At 42.4% G+C, this 21,505-nt stretch overlaps 1 protein-coding gene across 10 annotated transcripts in view; it reads right to left on the reverse strand.

The window, feature by feature from the left end:
- The window catches only part of SLC35D4 (solute carrier family 35 member D4), a 146,305-nt gene extending 136,772 nt beyond the window's left edge, over nucleotides 1-9,533 (reverse strand). For all 10 annotated transcript variants that reach the window (XR_013525805.1, XR_013525803.1, XR_013525804.1 and 7 more), the window contains exons 1-2: nucleotides 9,368-9,533; nucleotides 4,427-4,473 (exon numbers count right to left, since the gene is read on the reverse strand). Coding sequence is in view for 7 of the 10 variants with exons in the window: in XM_078347888.1 (XP_078204014.1) it covers nucleotides 4,427-4,473; nucleotides 9,368-9,439 (119 nt within the window). In the remaining 3 variants the exon portion in view is untranslated. The remainder of the gene's footprint in view (nucleotides 1-4,426; nucleotides 4,474-9,367) is intronic.
- Between the last annotated feature and the right edge of the window lie 11,972 nt (nucleotides 9,534-21,505).

Genomic DNA, 21,505 nt, shown 5'->3' on the forward strand with positions numbered 1-21,505 from the left:
CTTTAAAACTTTGCTACAAGGCCGGGCTCATGCCTTAATCCTGGGAGGATCACTTGAGGCCAGGAGTTCAAAGCTGCAGAGAGCTATGATCATGCCACTGTATTCCAGCCTGAGTGACAGAGAGGGAGCCCGCCTCTACAAAAACAAACATGTTTGCTATGAAGTATTAGGGAGGAGCTTGACAAAGTATTATAAAGTTCACCTGAAATAACATACTGGTGATAATATAATGAACATTTTTTTAAAAGGTTAAGAACGAAGCCAGGCACTGTGGTTCATGCCTGTAATCCTAGCACTTTGGGAGGCCAAGGCAGGTGGATCACCTGAGGTCAGGAGCTCGAGACCAGCCTGGCCAACATGGTGAAATCCCGTCTCTACTAAAAATACAAAATTAGCTGGGCGCGGTGGTAGGCACCTATTATCCCAGCTACTCAGGAGGCTGAGGCAGCAGAATCGCTTGAACCCAGCTGGCGGAGGTTGCAGTGAGCCAAGATTGCATCACTTCACTCCAGCCTGGGCGGAAAAAAACAAAATTCTGCCAAAACAAAAAAAAGAAGGAGAAGAATGAGGGCTGACTCGCTCTACTACATATTTAAATGGTTTAGTAATTAAAACAATTCAGCACTAGTTCCTTATTATGAAAATTGACAAATAAGTACCCAAAAAGAGACCCTAGAAAAACAACTTTATTATTTTTTATCTTTTATTTTTGGGACAGAGTCTTGCACTGTTGCCCAGACTGGAGTGTGGTAGCGTGATCTCAGCTCATTGCAAACTCTGCTTCCCGGGTTCAAGCAATTCTTGTGCCTCAGCCTCCTGAATAGCAGGACTACAGGTACTCACCATCATACCTGGCTGATTTTTGTATTTTTAGTAGAGACAGGGTTTCGCCATGTTGGCCAAGCTGGTCTTGAACTCCCGGCCTCAAGAGATCCTCCTGCCTTGGCCTCCCAAAGTACTTAAATTATAAGCATGAGCCACCTCGCCCAGCCAAAAAAATGACTTTATACAGATGCTCCTCAACTTACAATGGAGTTATGTCCCAACAAATTGATCATACATTGAAAATATCATAATTGGCTGGTCGGGGTCGCTCACACCTATAATCCCAGCACCTTGGGAGGCCGAGGTAGGCAGATCACCTGAGATCAGGAGTTCAAGACCAGCCTGGCCAACATAGTGAAACCCCATCTCTACAAAAAATACAAAATCAGCCAGGCATAGTGGTGCATGCCTGTAACCCAGCTACTCGGGAGGCTGAGTCAGGAGAATTGCTTGAACCCAGGAGGCAGAGTTTGCAGTGAGCCAAGATCATGCTATTGCACTCCAGCCCAGGCAATAGTGCAAGACTCCATCTCAAAAGAAAAAAAAAAACGAAAATGTCACAATTGAAAGAGCATTGAATACACATAACCTACCAAACACCAGAGCTTGGCTTTGCCTACCATAAACGTGTTCAGAACATTTACATTCACGTGGCTGGAAACTGCGGTTCACCACTCACTACTACTGCCCAGTATCAGGGGAGAGTATCGTATGGCATATTGCTAGTCCAGGAAACAGCAAAACTCAAAAGCTGGAGTATGGTTTCTCCTGAAAGCATATTGCTTTCACACCATCATACAGTCAAACAATTCTACATCCAACTGTTATTAAGTTGGGACCGTCTGTATATGAGATTAACAATCATATACAGATTGTTATGCCCTTGGGCATAAGGCAAAAGGAAGAATTATACTATACATGAGGCTAGTATGAATCTGTTAACTACTGGGAAAGGGATAATTTCCTTACATTGCACCATATACTAAATTAAACTGACAATGATTAAACCTTGAATAAAGCGTTAATGAAATATAGGTGAATATCTAAATGGTTTGATGATGGAGAAGAAAAAAACATTAAAAAATGGAAGTAATTGTGAATGAAACAATATATTTGACCACATAAAAATATTTAAATAATCAAAATAATTATAAACAAATTAAAAGACAAAGAACAAATTGCAAAAATTATTTCCAAAAACATGATGGACAACTGGTTGACCTCCTTAAAATATAAAGAATTTACTAAATTAATAAGAAAAACACTAAAACCTCAATGAGAATAAAAGGATAAAAGGTACAACTAGACAATTCACTGAAAACGAGATACAAGTGGATAACATACATAAGAAAATTGTCCAACTTGATGAATAACCTAAAAAATTATACAACAAAACAATATACCTTTTGCTCATGGAATCAGCAAAGAGAATCACAGTTTGAGTACAATACTATAGACATGTTCATATGGAGGCTGGGTGGCAATGTCAACTGGGACAACATTTTTGGAAAAGAATCTGTTAATATTCAAGATGAATACTAAAGATGTTCATGTACTTTAACCCGAATTTATTAATTTTTATTTTTTTTAGAGACAAGGTCTCACTCTGTCACCCAAGCCAGAGTACAGCAACACGATCACAGCTCACTGCAGCCTCTAACTCTTGGGGTCCAACAATCCTGCCTGAACCTCCGGAGTAGCTGAGACACCATGCCCAGCTAATTTAAGATTCAAGGGGTGCATGTGCAGATCTGCTACATGGGTACATTGCGTGATGCTGGTTTGGGCTTCTATTGATTCCGTGACCCAAACAGTGAACAGAGCACCTAATAGGTAGTTTTCAATCCTTACTTATCTCCCTCCCTAACTCTCTTCTTGGGGAATCCCAGTGTCTACTGTTTCATCTTTCTGTCTGTGTGTACCCAATGTTCGGCTGCCATTTACATGTAAGAACACGCAGTATTTGGTTTTCTGTTTCTGTTAATTCACTTAGGATGATGACCTTCAGCTGCATCCATGTTGCTGCTAAGGACATAATTGTGCTCTTTTTTATGGCTGTGTAGTATTTCACGGTATATATATGTACCAAATTTTCCTTATCCAATCCACAGTTGATGGGCACCTAGGTTGATTCCATGTCTTTGCTATTATGAATAGTGCTGTGATAAAATACACATGAGCGTAGGTATATTTTTGGTAGAACAATTTATTTTCCTTGGGTATACACCCAGTAATGGGATTGCTGGGTCAAATGGTAATTCTATTTTTTGTTCTTTTAGAAGTCTCCAAACTGCTTTCCATAGGGGCTAAGCTAATTTACAATCCTGCCAACAGTGTATAAGCATTCCCTTTTCTCCAAAACTTTGCCAACATATTATTTTTTGCCTTTTTTTTTAAGACAGATTTTCACTCTTGTCATCCAGGCTGGAGTGCAATGGTGCAATCTCAGCTCACTCCAACCTCTTCCTCCCAAGTTCAAGCAATTCTCCTGCCTCAGCCTCCCCAGTAGCTGGGATTACAGGCATGTGGCACTATGCCCAGACAGGTTTTTTTTGTATTTTTAGTAGAGACGAAGTTTCACCATGCTGGTCAGTCTCATCTTGAACCCCTGACCTCAGGTGATCCCCCCACCTTGGCCTCTCAAAGTGCTGGGATTACAGGCATGAGCCACCACTCACAGCCAGTTTTTGACTTTTAGCCATTCTGACTGGTATGAGATGGTATCTCATGATGGTTTGATTTGCATTTCTCTGACAATTAGTGATATCAGGCAATGTTTCATATGTTGGCCACTTGCATTTCTTGTTTTGAGAAGTGTCTATTTGTGGACTTTGCCCACTTTTAAAGGAATTATTTGTTTTATTTTCTTGTTGATTTGTTTAGATTCCTTATGGATTGTGGATATTAGTCCTTTGTTGGATACATAGTTTGCAACATTGTTTACTCTGTTAATAGTTCCTTTTGCTGTTCAGAAAGTCTTCGGTTTAATAAGGTCCTGATTGTCAATTTTTGTATTTGTTGCATTTGCTTTCATCATAAATTCTTTGTCTAGGTCAATGTCCAGAAAAGTATTTCCTAGGTTTTCTTCTAGGATTTTTGGAGTTTGAGAGCTTACATTTAAGTCTTTAATTCATCCTGAGTTAATTTTTATATATAGTAAGACACAGGGGTCCAGTTTCATTTTTGGCATATGGTTAGCCAGTTTGGGTTTTTTTTTTTTTTTGGTAGAGACAGGGCCTTGCTATCCTTTGGGATAGCAACTCCCAGCCTCATACAATCCTCTTGCCTCAGCCTCCCAAAGTGCTGAGATTATAGTAATGAGACATCATGTCTAGCCTAACCCAAATTTCTTATGTAGGAATCAATCCCAAAGAAATCATTGGAAATTTGGTAGAATTTAACACAAAAATGTCTGGTAACATTGTTTTCATATCCCCAAAATCGAACAAAACTTAAATGTCTGTTAATAACGTGGCTAAATATCTTACAAGATATCTATTTGACAACAAAAAACTCCGTGCAGTTATTAAAACGATTTCAAAGAACGATGTTAATTGGACATTTCCTAAAAATGTATATAAAGAGCAGAAAAGATACTCACCCTTGGAATAATGTAGGGTAGGTAAATTTCAAGACTGACAGGACATACTGAAAAACAAACAGCAGATTATTGGACATTTCAAATGATAGAAAACTGACAAACCATATAATCAAAGAAATTTCTGTTAAAGAAATATAACCACATGTTAAGTTTCAAAAAGGCCATTATTCCCACCAAAATCACAAACTGGGCAAACAAATGACCTCCCAAGTCACACTAAAGTGATTGGGCCTGACAGGCATGGTGGCTCATGCCTGTAATCCCAGCACTTTGGGAGGCTGAAGCGGGCAGATCACGAAGTCAAGCTTTTGAGACCAGCTGGGCATGGTGGCGTGCACCTGTAGTCCCAGTTACTCGGGAGGCTGAGGAAAAAGAATCGTTTGAACCCGGGAGGCAGAGGTTGCAGTGAGCCGAGATCACGACACTGCACTCCAGCCTAGGCAACAAGAGCGGGACTCTGTCTCAAAAAAAAAAAAAAAAGCTCATAAGAAAAAGGTCATAAACCCCCCAAAAAGTGGGTGAGGCCATGTGAAAGTTAACAAAAACACCCGTATCTCTCTTTCTTTTTTCAAGTGATGTTCCTGCCTCAGCTTCCCCAGTAGCTGGGATTACAAGCACGTGCTACTACATACACCCAGCTAATTTTTGTATTTTTTAGTTAGACAGGGTTTTGCCATGTTGGCCAGGCTGGTCTCGAACTCCTGACCTCAGGTGATCCACCTGTCTTGGCCTCTCAAAGTGCTGGGATTACAGACATGAGCCACCGTGCCCAGCCTCATATCTCTTTTTTCAGTGCATTGTCTACTTATGCCTTTTACCCATTTATTTTCACTGAGGTTTTAGTATTTTTCTTATTAATACGTTCTTTATATTTTACAGATGCCAACCGCTTATCCAGAATCGAAATGAACTTTGCCTCTGAGCTGAAGTCTCAATTTCTATAAGGGGAAGGACAGCTGGCTGCCTAGGGCCTGATTATAGCTGGAACCTCCCAAAGGACAGAGGAACATGTCATCAGCCTGGGCCAGCCCAAGCCACGAAGCCAGAGCCCAAGGGTGTGGTGCTTCCTCCTCCCTCCCTACCTAGGGCAGCTTCCTTTGACAGCACACTTGCGGCCTCAAACTTCTAACAAATACCATTCGTTCAAACAGTAGAAGGGGGTCAGAATGAGCTGTACGAGATTTTTTAAAAAAAGAATTTTCTTGGCAGGGTGCAGTGGCTCACACCTGTAATCCCAGCACTTTGGCAGTCTGAGGTGGGTAGATCACGAAGTCAGGAGATTGAGACCATCCAGGCTAATATGGTGAAACCCCGTCTCTACTTAAAATACAAACATGGTGAAAACCCATCTCTACTTAAAAATACAAAAGTTGGCCGGGCGCAGTGGCTCACGCCTGTAATCCCAGCACTTTGGGAGGCCGAGGCGGGTGCATCATGAGGTCAAGAGCTCGAGACCATCTTAGTCAACATGGTGAGACCCCGTCTCTACTAAAAATACAAAAAATTAGCTGGGCATGGTGGCTCATGCCTGTAATCCCAGCTACTCGGGAGGCTGAGGCAGGAGAATTGCCTGAACCCAGGAGGCAGAGGTTGCGGTGAGCCGAGATCGCGCCATTGCACTCCAGCCTGGGTCACAAGAGCGAAACTCCGTCTCAAAAAAAAAAAAAAAAAAAAAAATACAAAAGTTAGCCAGGCATGGTGGCTAAAGCCTGTAATCTCAGCTACTCGGGAGGCTGAGGCAGGAGAATCACTTGAACCCGGGAGGCGGAGGTTGCAGTGAGCCGAGATCACATCATTCCACTCCAGCCTGGGTGACAGGGCAAGACTCCCTCTCAAAAAAAAAAAAAAAAAAAAAATTTCCCTTCTTCAAATAAATAGGGGAACAGCCTGAAGGAGAAAATCACACAAAGAAGTATGGAAATTAACTAAAACAGAGGCTTCAAAAGCTAGAAGAGAGTATCCTCTACTTTAGACACACACACACACACACACAAAAACTTCACTAATTCAAAGAAAATTAATGTGGCAAAGAAATTACATGCTCTCTGCCACATTAGAGTAGAATATGCTCATAATAGACAGAATCTGCTCATGGGGTGTCCATTGTAGATTTCTTCCCAGTTGGCCTCTACTTGGTCCAAGCTGACCCACCCAGCCTTGGCTGCCAGAAGGGAGCACCACCATCCTGGTTGAGAAGATGAAATAATGGCCATAAAAGGTTCAAGCTTTTAAGAGATAAAAAGTTCCTCACCAGAGTCCCATAATGTTCAACCATTACTGGCACCCCTACCTGATTCTCCTGTCTCTCTACTCCACTCTTGAGCCCACCTCCTCCTCCCTCTGCAGACAATCTCCTCCTTCTCCCTTTCTTTCCTGCCTTCTGCTGTTTTTGACCTACTCTTTCTACTAGCTCTGACACTTCCCACATCCCCAAGCCAAAGCATTCCAAACCATTGTATTTACATTCTCAGCGCCCTTGGTCAGCTGTGAGTTTGATTATTCAGATTATCCACTCCTGGGAAGAAACAATTTGGTTTAATTTCATCTAACATCTAAATGCATTATGCATATGGAAAGTATTGTTTTGATTAAATTTGTTGGCTGGGCACAGGGGCTCACACTTACAATCCCAGCATTTGGGAGGCCAAGGCAAGGTGGGCAGATCACTTGAGCCCAGGAATTAGAAACCAGCTTGGGTAACATGGCGAAACTTTGTCTCTATCAAAAAAAATACAGAAATTAGCCAAGCATGGTGGTGCACACCTGTAGTCCCAGCTATTCGGGAGGCTGAGGTGTGAGGATCACTTGAGCCTGGGAGGCAGAGGTTACAGTGAGCCATGATTACACCACTGCATTCCAGCCTGGGTGAGAGAAGACCCTATCTCAAAAAACAAGCAAAACTTTATAAAATACCCTGGGGCTCCAATAAATTTTATAAAAGTGCCACAAATGAAAACGTACATCCAGGCCGGGTGGGATGGCTCACGCCTGTAATCCCAGCACTTTGAGAGACTGAGGTGGGTGGATCACCTGAGTCAGGAGTTTGAGACCAGCCTGACCAACATGGAGAAACCCCATTCTACTAAAAATACAAAATTAGCAGGGTATGGTGGTGCATGCCTGTAATCCCAGCTACTTGGGAGGCTGAAGCAGGAGAATCACTTGAACCCAGGAGACGGAGGTTGCAATGAACTGAGATCACACCATTGCATTCCAGCCTGGGCAACAAGAGCAAAACTCCATCTTGAAAATAAAATAAAAAAAGAAAGAGTAAGGTTCCAAAGGCCAAGTAAGTGGAGCCAGTAAGTAAAACCCATCACTGCCTCCCAGGAAGGCTGCATTTATGGACCTTCAGAGGCTTATTGCCATAACTAAAAATAACTGGAGGCCGGGTGCAGTGGCTCACTTCTGTAATCCCTCACACTTTGGGAGGCTGAGGTGGGTGGATCACCTGCAGTCAGGAGTTAGAGACCAGCCTGGCCAATATGGCGAAACTCCATCTCTACTAAAAATACAAAAATGAGCCCAGCATGGTAGCACACACCTGTAGCCCCAGCTACTCAGGAGGCTGAGGCAGGAGACTCACTTGAACCCAGAAGGTGGAGGTTGCAGTGAGCCAAGATCACGTCACTGCATTCCAGCCTGGGTGATAGAGCAAGACTCCATCTCAAAAATAAAAATAAACTGGAGAGTGAAAGGGGGTTGGGGAGCATCCTCTGGATATATAAAGAGAGGCACTCACTGCAGGAGAGGAGGTAGAAAGAAATGCTGTTTGTTGATGGTTCTTTTCCAGAGAGCAAGAGAGGGGAGAGGAAAGGGGGAGAGCAGCGGGGGAAGCCCACAGTAGAGACCCCACAGTGGGGCCAGGTGTCCTGCACTCTGTATTCCCACTTTGGCTGGAGCCAGCCCAAAGTCCAGGCCAGCAGGTGATGCCCCAGCCACGCCCAATGGGTCCTACTGGTTCCACCATTTCTCTGCGTGGTACCAAACCCAAAGTCAGCTTCCCTCTCTTTGCAAAATAAACCCCCAAACCTGGTATTACTGCTTCTCTGCCTCCTCACCAAAAGGGCTTCATGATTTCATGTCATTAGTTTAAACCTAAAATTAAATGTACATTTTATTTTAAAAATAACAATTCCGACCGGGCGCGGTGGCTTACGCCTGTAATCCCAGCACTTTAGGAGGCCGAGGCGGAAGGATCACGAGGTCAAGAGATCGAGACCATCCTGGCCAACAAGGTAAAACCCAGTCTCTACTAAAAAATAAAAAAATTAGCCTGGCGTGGTGGCGCTTGCCTGTAGTCCCAGCTACTCTGGAGGCTGAGGCAGGAGAATTGCTTAAACCCGGGAGGCAGAGGTTACAGGGAGCCGAGGTAGTGCCACTGCACTCTAGCCTGGTGACAGAGCAAGATTTCCTCTCATAATAATAACAATAATTCCATGAGAAACCCCTTAAGTGCTTACAATGGAGACATAAAAAAAAATTGATTCGGGATTCAGCAGTGTGAGGGGGAGATGGCTTAATCTCTTCCATTTGAAGGCTTCTGGAACCTCATGGAACTCTGGGACACAGGCCTGCTTAGAAAAAAGGCAAGATGTGTCAGATTTCTTCTGACTCTTCCTCCCAGGGGGAAGCAGGAGCCAATTGCTTGCTTTCTCTTAAAACTAGTCCACACAGCCCCAAACCAAGTTCCCAGAAAATGGGCAGCCCTAAAATCCTGTTTCCCAGGAGATGTGCCGAGCTTTACAGTGCAGGAAACCGGGACAGTACAGGCCGGCAAATCCTATTTCTAAAAGAGCATCATCCCTTACGGAGGTGGTTCGCTCTCGATCGCTACCGGGAAGAATGAGGTAGAAAGTAGGAGGCTCGGTTTGTCACAGGCAGATTTTGCGGCTCAAGCCTCCCACGTGCAATCGCTGCGTCCAGCGCCCGCCCCCTCACCTTGTTCGTGAGGTAAGAAGCCAGGTAGCAGGTACAAAAGGTGAGGCCGACCAGGGACCTCCTCACGCACATCTGTCAACTCGTCCCCTTCCCGGGGACCGGCGGTGCCTTCCCGAACCCCCTGACCCCCGCCGGAGCCCTGCAGCAGCAACAGCCGCCCCGAGACGGCCACGTGGCTCCGAGCTCCGCCAATCAGCGTGGGGACCGCCCCCGGCGTCTGCCTCCTTAAAGGGGCCGCGCCCGGGAAGGCCCTGTAGCCTGGGAATGCGCAGGGCGGTATCCAGCCGGCGCTGTGTCTGCAACCTAGGATGGCACTGGCTGTGACCGCCAGTACAGGAAGGTCGGACGGCCATCCTTCTTTTAAAAAGTAGAAAGTGGCAGAAAAAGAAAAAAGCATACCCCAGTTCACAATACCCCATCACTGTTTAAAGAAAAATGTTCGCCGGGCGTGGTGGCTCTTTGGGAGGCCAAGGCGGGCGGATCACCTGAGGTCAGGAGTTTGAGACCAGCCTGACCAACATGGAGAAAGCCCTTCTCTACTAAAAATACAAAATTAGCACGACGTGGTGGCACATATCTGTAATCTCAACTGACTGAGGCAGGAGAATCGCTTGAACCCGGGAGGAGGAGGTTGCTGTGAGCGGAGATCCCGCCATTGCACTCCAGCCTGGGTGACAAGAGTTAAACTCCGGCTCTGAAAGAAAAATATTCATCGCTGTCTCTAAACGATGGAACCAAAATGTTACCCGTGCTTTACTGTATTTTCCCAATTTTCTCCGCTGAGTCTGTAGTGCTCTGGTAAATGACGCAAAAAAAAGGTAACAACAATAAATGTTAATTTAAAAGAAGGAAGGTGAAGGAGGAAAGAACTGGAATTGAGGATAGGTCTTTTTAGTTAGTTTGTTTTGTTTGTATTTAAGTAAAGTCATTCCATTGTGTTAACATTTCTATAAAATAAGATCCCTTTCCCAAAGTAGAGTTTCAAGCACAGCCCCTATTCCTGTTTCTAGTCTGTAGGGTGGAAAATTAGACTCATGAGGCTTCTGGCGAATATTAGTAAACATACAAGAAAACCTATTGATGGACTTGGACAGTAGCAAGAAGTGCCAGTGTTCTCTGCCTGTAGAAATGCAGAGATTTTCAGAAACACTGCGCACACAGGGAAACCATCACTTGTAAGCCACAGCAAAAGTCCCCCCAGCCCTTGGTGCTAGAGCAGTGGATGGAAAAGGGCACATCAACCCTTAGGCAATTTTTCTGTTTTTCAGAGGCATGCCTTGTTTTTCTTTGCTCCCTCCAGCGTTGAGGAAGGAATGACTTTGGCTTGTACCCTTGAAGCCACTCCCCAGCCTCCACTGTCCTTTGACTCTGCTCACTTTTCCACAGGCCTCTTCCTGGGACTGATGGTTGGTCTGCCGAGGGGACCAGCATAGAGATGGAGGTGGGCTGGTCACCCCTTCCCTCCCCTTTCTCCCACAGTCTCCATCAAACCATTTGTATAGGTGGATATAACTTTCTCTGCTGAGACTAGGTGATATGGTTTGGCTGTGTCCCCAGATCTCATTTTGAATCATAGTTCCCATAATTCCCACATGTTATGGGAGGGACCCGGTGGCAGATAATTGAATCATAGGGGCAGTTTCTTCCATACTGTTCTCATGATAGTAAATAAGTCTCATGAGATCTGATGGTTTTACCCCTTTCCCTTGGCTCTCATTTTTTCTCTCTTGCCTGCTGCCATGTAAGACGTGCCTTTTGCCTTCCATTATGATTGTCAGGCCTTCCCAGCACCGTGGAACTGTGAGTCCATTAAATTTCTTTTTCTTTATAATTTACCCAATCTCAGGTAAGTCTTTATCAGCAGCATGAAAACAGACTAATACATTGGGTTATTTAAAAAAAAATACAGAGCAGGAAGAGAGGAGATGAAGCTTCAAATGCACTACAATTTCCTCTCCATAGAAATAAAATCATGTAAGAACTTAACACTTCACAAGGGGGCTCCTTCACAAGCCTGTGCTCAGTTCTCACCCATCACTCTTGTCCCAGGGCTTGTCTCCCTCTCCAAAACACCAATCTTTAATGGCAATTTTAAAAGATCATTGTGGTCGGATGCGGTGGCTCACACCTGTAATCCCAGCACTTTGGGAGGCCAAGGTGGGCCACCTGTTATATCCACCTGTACAAGTGGATCACCTAAGGTCGGCAAGACCAGCCAGACCAACACGGAGAAACTCCATCTGTACTAAAAATACAAAATTAGCCGGGCATGGTGGCACATGCCTATAATCCCAGCTACTCAGAAGGCTGAGGCAGGAGAATCACTTGAGGCTGAAAGGCAGAGGTTGCAGTGAGCCGAGATCACACCATTGCACTCCAGCCTGGGCAACAAAAGCGAAACTCTGTCTCAAAAAGAAAAATCACTGTAACAAGACCAATAGAATAGAGATCTATAAAAGAACAAATACTAAACCAATACCACACTGTTAACAACCACTACCCACATAACCAATATTAACAGGATGGTGCATTCTTCTACAGCTTCCTTTGTATTCATAGATCAACATATACCCATTTTTAAGTTGTTGCCTCACAAAAATGGATCTAGCTATTCACATTGCTAAACCACTTACTTTTACAACTACAGGTCAACACATACAGATTTAATTCTTTTTAAAAGCTGCAGGCATTCCATAGTATGGATATACCATGATGTATTCAACCATTCTGCGGTTGACATAATTATGTTGTTTATAGTCTTTTGCTACAATAAACAAGGCTATAATCAACATCTTTGTACATATGTCTTTACCTCCTGCTGATTTAATTTCTGTAGAATAGATTCCCAAAAGGAAGATTGCAGAATCACAGCATGTGTGTATTTTTTTTTAATCGTTACTTTCTACTTCCCTGTCCTATCTGCTTGTGGGAATCCTACTTAGGTCCAGCTCTTCTCACGCACTTCAGGCAGAACTTATTCTCCTCTCTTTTCCATTACTACTTTTTAATACCTGTTACAATAATTAGCAGCTTACATTTTTTTCTACATTGTGGTTCACGAAGAAAATTGTAGTATTTGTTCAGAGCCCCTGGCTAAATTGCTGACACTGCTTAGAGTCTTAAATGCTGTCCAGGCCTCCCTAAAGTTGAGGAGAAACTCCTGTAACTCTTGCCCAGCCACAACAGTTAAGAAGCTGTATTAGGCTGAGTGTGGTGGCTCACACCTGTAATCCCAGCACTTTGGGAGGCCGAGATGGGTGGATCAGCTGAGGTCAGGAGTTCAAGACCAGTCTAGCCAACATGGGGAAACCCCATCTCTGCTAAAAATAAAAAAAATTAGCTGGGCACGGTGATGTGTACCTGTAATCCCAGCTACTTGGGAATCTGAGGTAGAAGAATCACTTGAACCCAGGAGTAAGAGGTTGTGGTGAGCTGATATCACATCCCTGCACTCCAGGCTGGGCAACAGAGTGAGACCCTGTCTCAAAAAAAGTAGGAAAATTAAAAGAAGCTGTGTTAAAGTCAGGGTGTTGCATACCCTCTCTCCACAGCCACATGGCTACTCTTGGAGAGCATAGGCACCCCTATGCTTAGCTCAGTGCCTTACACAAACTAGGTACGCTAATACATTCATGGTGAAGGAATCTATCAACTGAATGAAGGCATCAATGAAGTAATGTAGGACTGGGATTTAAAAATGTTAAGCAGCATGGAACACATATAATACCAAAAAGCGATGGAATCCGTAACACAAAAGACACCTACAGTCACCAACTTGCCACATGGGCATCAAACAACCTCACAGGATATTGCTATTAAGAGGATAACAACTACCACAAATGAGGAACTAAAATTGCATTGCCAGAAACAGTTTTGTTGGTAAACTTCTTTGAAAGTTGAAAGAACTTTGTTGGCAAAGTTCTTATTGCTTTGTTTCGCTATTGTCCAGCCTTTGTACAGTGTTGCCTAAAAAGTAATGAGTATACAAATTCAGTTCCTAATTAAAGGTATTTATATGATATTAAGTTTAATCTCACTTATATATTGTTATCAAAGAACTCTAATAGTTCTTTTTTTTAATTCTTTGAGATGAGGTCTTGATTTGTCACCCAGGCTGGAGTGCAGTGATCTTGGCTCACTGCAACCTCTGCCTCCCGAGCTCAAACAATCCTCCCATCTCAGCCTCCTGAGTAGCTGGACTACAGGCACATGCTGCCATGCCCAGCTAATTTTTGTATTTTTTGTAGAGACTAAGTTTTGCCATGTCACCCAGGCTGGTATCAAACTCCTGGACTCAAGCCATCCACCTGCCTTGGCCTCCCAAAGTGCTGAGATTAAAGGTGTCAACCACCTCGTCCAGCTAAAATCTAATCATTCTAATATAAGATTGCAATATGTAGTTATTTAATTTTATTTTAAAGTTTCAAAAAATAGGCAGAATGTGAAATTGGTTTTCAATCAAATGCAGAAATGCCATTTGAGCGGTATGTATAAATGTATGTGATGAAAGGTTTCCAGATATACCCAGAAATTCAAATGCCTTCAAAACAGAGAAGAAATTGAAAGGAAGTTGAGAAACTGTATCAGTTAGGATATTTTCTAGTGTAAGTAAGAACTTCTAACACATACTGGCCTAAATAATAGGAATACATTGGTTCATGTAATTGAAAAGTCCAGCCCAGGCGTGGTGGCTCACACCTGTAATCCCAGCACTTTGGGAGGCCCAGGTGGGCGGATCACGAGGTTAAGAGATCGAGACCATCCTGGCCAACATGGTGAAACCCCATCTCTACAAAAAATTCAAATATTAGCTGGGTGTGGTGGCACATGCCTGTAGTCCCAGCTACTTGGGAGGCTGAGGCAGGAGAATCACTTGAACCCGGGAGGTGGTGGTTGCAGTAAGCTGAGATCTTGCCTCTGCACTCCAGTCTGGCTACAGAGCGAGACTCTGTCAAAAAAAAAAGAAGAAAGAAAGAAAGAAAAAGAAAGAAAGAAAGAAAGAAAGAAAGAGAGAGAGAGAGAGAGAGAGAGAGGGAGGGAGGGAGGGAGGGAGGGAGGGAGGGAGGGAGGGAGGGAGGGAGGGAGGGAGGGAGGAAGGAAGGAAGGAAAGAAAGAAAGACTGAAAGAAAAGAAGAAAAATAAAAGTCCAGATAGATCAGGCTTCAAGTATAGTTTGGTCCAAGTATTCAACAATATCTGGGGTATCACCAAGAACTAGGGCGACCATAGATCCTGATTTGCCCAAAACACGTTTGATTTATGCTTTTGTCTTAGCATAATTATTAATGGCATCCCTTTCATTCCTACAAGTGTCTTGTTCTGGGTGATAAATTAAATGGTCACCAACCAAGAACTTAGTTTCTTCCTACTCTTGGCTCTGCTATCCAGGGTGCCTGGGTTCTCACATGATTACTGCGGCCAGAGTGGCCAGGGCTACTTGTAGCTCATTCAGCTTCAGAATGAGAGTGAATTTCTCTCCCCGCATTCAACAAACAACAAGACTGTGGTTCCTTAAAATTAGACCATCTCAGGACAAATGCCTATCCACAAACAATCACTGCATCTAAGAGAATTTAGACTTCTTTAGTTATATGATTAAAATTTAGAAAATTATTTAGAGATTGGATAGCCAGCAAATAAAGAACTATTTGTTTCCCTAAGTAAACTACTTATCAAACTATATCACCCAAGCAAACACCGCATGTATAGTCTCTACATCAAAGATAAATAAATCTTTGAGAAAGATAAATACAGCTTAAATCAGAAAAACAGCATAAAGTATAAATCAGATAAAGAGTTCTTTTTCCTTGAAGTTACTTTAGGAAACTTATCAGAGCTAAATAGTCCTTACAAAGAAAATTTTTGCCCTGTAGAATTTGCTTGAAATCAATGGTTGGTATTTATCTGAGATTTCTCTGAGCTCTTTTAGTAGAAGAACAAATTTAATTCAGACCTTACTATTTCCTAATCATTGCCTAACTTGTTTTCTTTTACAAATTTTGCTTACCAACCAGGAACAACCACAACAGTGAGTCATGAAAATTGATATTGACATTAGCAACAAAAGTACTAATAGATCTTGACTGAGGTATTGATTTTTCCAAAGCTGTATAATTCTGTTCCACAAAACAAAATCAGCACATTTTACATTGACAACCCACAGCTGTTAATATGAGATTGAGGTAAAGTTTCTATACACATGAAAATATTTACTTGTATTATTAATTGAGATGTTTGAGACCAAAGGTCATTATTACTAATTTATTTTTTGATAATATATTCATAAATGCTTGATACATGTTTATTGAATGAGAAAAGAGGGGAGGTTGGATAAAATAATGCTTAGTGGGATTTTCCCCTCATAAATTTTTTTAATAATAAATTTTTATGATAGACAACACGCAGAATTCTCAAGAAATGGCAGAAGCAGAAGCATACATTTTGAAACTCCTTAAATCGCCCTTAAAAAAAAAAAAAACAGAGAGAATGGCGGGGCATGGTGGCTCACACCTGTAATCCCAGCACTTTGGGAGGCCAAGGCAGACGGATCACCTGAGGTCAGAAGTTCGAGACCAGCCTGGCCAACATGGTGAAAGCCCATCTCTACTAAAAATAAAAAATTAGCCAGGTGTGGTGGCATGCACCTATAATCCCAGCTACTCTGTAGGCTGAGGCAGGAGAATCACTTGAACCCGGGAGGCAAAGGTTGCAGTGAGCCAAGATCGCACCACTGCACTCCAACTTGGATGACAGAGTGAGACTCTGTCCCCAAAACGAAAAACAAACAAACAAACAAAAAACAAAGAGAATGTGAATATCTCTTACGAATATAGATGCAAAAATCCTCAATCAAACACTAGCAGAAGGAATTCAGCAACACGAAAAAGGTATATACAGCTTGACCAAATGGGACTTATCCCAGGAATGTAACGTTGGTTTAACATGCAAAAACAAATTAACATAATACACAATATCAACATACTAAAGGAAAATTTCTTATATTTATATAATAAAGGATCCCTAGAAATAGGTACGGCATTTGACAAAATTCAACACCCCTTCACAATAAAAGCGTTCAGATGCTAGAAATAGGAGAGAACTTCCTCAGTATCATAAAAGGCTTCTATAAAAACCCACAGTCTAACATTATAGCTAATGATGAAAGAAGAGTGCCTTCCTTCCTAAAATCAGAAACCAAACTAGAACAACCACCTTGTCACTTCTATTCAACATTGTGTTGGAGGCTCTAGACAGGACAACAAGGCAAGTAAATAAAATAAAAGGCATCCAGATTTCAAAAGAAGAAATAACACTATTTCTAATACAGAAGACAAAATTTCATGTATAGAAAACCATAAAGAATACACTAAAATACTGTTAGAACTAGTAAATGAATCCAGCAAGATGAAGGATACAAGATCAATATACAAAAATCAATTATATTTCTATAAACTTGCAATGCACAATCTGAAAATAAAACTAAGGAAGCAATTATATTTAAAATATTATAAAAATATAGTACTTAGGGAAAATGCCAAAAATAAATGCAAAATGTATTATCTGAAAACTACAAAATATATATATATTTTTTGAGACGGAGTTTCGCTCTTGTTACCCAGGCTGGAGTGCAATGGCGCGATCTCGGCTCACCGCAACCTCCGCCTCCTGGGTTCAGGCAATTCTCCTGCCTCAGCCTCCCGAGTAGCTGGGATTACAGGCACACACCACCATGCCCAGCTCATTTTATACATATATATATATTTTTAGTAGAGATGGGGTTTCACCATGTTGACCAGGATGGTCTCGATCTCTTGACCTCGTGATCCACCCGCCTCGGCCTTCCAAAGTGCTGGGATTACAGGCTTGAGCCACCGCACCTGGCCTACAAAATATTTTTGAAGGGCATTAAAGAAGACCAATTGAATAAACAAATAAATTAATTAAATAGAAAAATATCCCGTGCTTATGGATTGGAAGACTGGATATTATTAAGATGGCAATAATCCTCAAGTTGATCTACAGACTCAATACAGTCCCTATCAAAATTAGGATCAGAAATTAACTAACTGATCCTAAAATTCATATGGAAATTAAAGAGGCCCTTTATAGTTAAAAAATTTTGAAAAAGAACAAAGTTAAAGGATTCACAGTTCTTAATTTCAGAGATTGTTAGAAAGCTACCCTGGAAACATGGTACTGGCATAAGGATACACATATAGAACAATGGATGAAAACCCTCACATATATGGCCAATTGGCTTTTGACAAGACAATCCAATGAACAAAGAACAGCACTTTTTAACAAATGATGTTAGAAGCCAGGCACGGTGTTTTACACCTGTAATCCCAGCACTTGGGGAGGCCGAGGCAGGAGGATCACTTGAGGCTAGGAGTTCCAGACCAGCCTTGGCAACATGGTGCAACCCCATCTCTACAAAAAATAAAAATAAAAACTAGTAGCCAGGTGTGGTGGCGCACACTTACCAGTTACTCAGGAGGCTGAGGCAAGAGAATTGCTTGAGCCTAGGAGGTCAAATTGTATTTATTTATTTTGAGACAGAGTCTTGCCCTGTCACCCAACCAGATTGAGACTCTGTCTCAAAATAAATAAATAAAAATAATTTCACTTTTATTTATTCCTTATAGTCAGATCATTATGTCTCCATTTTAAAAGATATTATGCAATAAAAGGAGCAAAACAAAATATTTGTTATTAAAAATGGCAATGGGTTAGCTAGGCTTAAAAACTTCTGAGTCCCAGCTGAATCCTAACTGAACTATATCCATAATATTTCATCTAGTAATCTTATGAAAATACTCAGTAGTCACTAGCTATATACACGGGCTTTCCTGCCCCTATGGCTAGTCTTAGGCTGTTCTTCCACCCAAACTAGCGTTATAGCTTCTCCCCAACCTTCATGACCTACTTTGGTGCCATGCAGCCTTTCCAGATCTCACTACCCTACAATGAATCCTGACATGTTTGTGTCTATAGCTGTCATTTGGAAATAAATCATCCAGTCTTTGAGATAGATGTGTTTTGTTATTTAATGTTATTGTGTGACTATTGTTATCTTGCCAAGTGCAATCTCAACAATTCTTTATTTTTCCCAAAGGACTTTGGGGCATCCTAGGTAGTCAATAAATAGTTGTTAATTGCCTGAAACAGCTATTTGCAGAATGGACTTATTTCAACATTAAAAACTGAAGAGCCTGCCCAGCGCAGTGGCTCACACCTGTAATCCCAGCACTTTGGGAGGCCTAGGCAGGCAGATCACCTGAGGTCAGGAGTTCGAGACCAGCCTGACCAACGTCGAGAAGCACCGTCTCTACTAAAAATGCAAAATTAGCTGGGTATGGTGGGGCATGCCTGTAATCCCAGCTGCTTGGGAGGCTGAGGCAGGAGAATCACTTGCACCCAGGAGATGGAGGTTGTGGTGAATCGAGATCACACCATTGCACTCCAGCCTGGACAACAAGAGGGAAACCCTGTCTCAAAAACAAAACAAAACAAAACAAAACAAAACAAAACAAAATAAAGAGCCTTATTTCTGTTCTCTGTAGAGATCAAAGAATCTGCTGACTCATGTGTTTAGACAGGGCAAATTCTCGAATAGTTTTGTTCCTACTGAGAACCAGTGAGTTCATCAGCAGAGAAGACAGGGAGTAGGAGCTGGAGCCAAAGCCTCTAAATATTGTGCTTACTCAGCTTGACGGCAAAATGGCCATTTCCCTATTCAAGAACTCACTATTAAATCACATAGGACTAAATGCTATTGTTGGTAAACCACATTTTTTCTATTAGCAATATTTATAAATGTAGAATTTGTAAATGTTGTGAATGTCCTTCTGTCTTCCTTTTTACGGAGTACATAGTTGATGACATCAGGTATATACCTTAACTGTCAATAAGCCACCATTCAAATTGTTAAACCACAAAACCCATGGGAACCCATTCCATAACAAGGGATTAATCAACTTCCCTTGTCCTTGAAGCCTGCCCTCTCTGCTTCTCGCCTCGTTTAAAACTTGAGTGTCTTCCGGAACTATCCATTTCCCTCCCGGTCAGGGCAGCATTCTTCACTCTCCCCAGAAAAGCTCCCAAAATGTTATTCCTGGCCCCTCAGGTTGACAGGTCTCTCTTGAGTCTCTAACCATTTCGTTATCAAGACCTGCACATTTCCTTATCAGCATCATCTACCAATCTCTTGGGTACAATCTGCACATCATCTGAAGACTGTGGCACTGTACATTCTCTTCCACTCTACCTCAAGTCCTGCCATCTTGCTGCATAATTTTAGGGTCCACGAAGATCACCCATCCAATACACTGACCTTTTATCCTGGTCTGTTAAGCTTCCCAACCTCAACCTCGCTACCTCTTTGTTATGGCTTCCTCTGACCTCAGAATTGCCTGCATCTTCTCTACCTCTAAAATCCTTCAATAGCCCATTATCTGTCACTTTTTAAAAAAATTGATGTGAAATTTGCAAAACATAAAATTAACATTTTAAAGTGTAAAATTCAGCATTTAGCAGATTCACAATGTTGTGTTGCCACCACCTAGATCACCCCTAAAGAAAACCCCGTTAAGCTTACCCATGAAGCAGTCACTCCCCATTATCCCCTCCCCACTCATTCCCTAACAACCCCCAATCTGATTTCTGTCATTATAAATTCACCTATTCTGGATTTTTCGTATAAATGGGATCATAATGAGAGGCCAGGCAAGGCGGCTCACGCCTGTAATCTACACTTTGGGAGGCCAAGGCAGGCGGATCACCTGAGGTCAGGAGTTTGAGCAAGCAGCCTGACCAACATGACAAAACCTGTCTTTATTAAAAATACAAAAAAATTAGCCAGGCGTGGTAGCAGGCACCTGTGATCCCAGCTACTCTGGAGGCTGAGGCAAGAGAATGGCTTGAACCCAGGAGGTGGAGGTCGCAGTGAGCCGAGATCGCACCATTGCACTCCAGCCTGGGTGACAGAGCAGAACTCTGTCTCAAAAAAAAAAAAAAAAAAAGTGTCAATGGGAGTCTGGGCAACCTCCTCATCAACCACCTGACGGATTTTCAAGTCTCCAACCTCACCTTTCCAATCTGCCTTTATACATCTTTCGGAATTATATTTTTTGTAAGCAAATCTGAAACATTACTCTCCCCTTTTAACCACTAATTGTCTAAACTCTTAAGTCCTTAGTATTAAAAACTCTTGGACCTGCACCTTTCCTGCATTCTTCAACCTTCTCTTCTCTATTCTCTTCCCTCCTCTTCTCTTTCCCCCTCCCCTCCCCACCCCTCCCCCTCTTTCCCTCCCCTCTCCTCCCCTCCCCTCCCTTCTATCTTATGATGGAGTCTGGCTCTTCCAGGGTTCAAGTGTTTCTCCTGCCTCAGCCTCCCAAGTAGCTGGGATTACAAGCATGTGCCACCACACCTGGCTGAGTTTTGTATTTTTTAGTAGAGACAGGGTTTCACCATGTTGGCCAGGCTGTTCTCAAACTCCTAAGGTGATCTATCCGCCTAGGCCTCCAAAAGTGCTGGGATTACAGGCATGAGCCATCACACCCGGGCTCTCCTATTTTTTTCTTAACCAGAATTTCCATTTCTATTAACAGTTACACCCATTTTTCTTCAACTACTTATACTCCAATTATAGCCCTTTGAACACTAAGGAACACTAATGTTCCACACACAATTCACATATATAGGCAACATTTGCCAAGCACTCATCTGCACCCCATCATATGGCTATCGTTTGCCTGATTGTAGTAGGAGTGTTTGGAGGATTCAGAACATGTTTTCACCTGGAATGGAAAGGAGGCAAAGATTATGTACTAATAGATATCATTAAGATCAGTAACCCAGGGCTCTCAAGTATGGACAGTTAGAGATACTGACTCAGAACTGAGATTTAGGGAAAACAGCTATTCAGTACCTATTTCTAGAATGTTTGAATATACGACATACAGACAGTGTATTGTTTATAGTCAAACGTAATGTACAGCCAGGCCAGTTTCCAAACCGATTTCCTGGGTTCACCCGTTATTAGCTTTGCCACGTGTTATCTATGACCTCAACTAAATTACTTAACCTCTCTGTGCCTCGGTTTCAATACCAGTAAAATAGAGATGATAGAATTTA

This window comes from Callithrix jacchus, chromosome 13 (genome assembly GCF_049354715.1).
Source record: "Callithrix jacchus isolate 240 chromosome 13, calJac240_pri, whole genome shotgun sequence".
In the NCBI taxonomy this organism is placed as follows: Eukaryota; Metazoa; Chordata; class Mammalia; order Primates; family Cebidae; genus Callithrix; species Callithrix jacchus.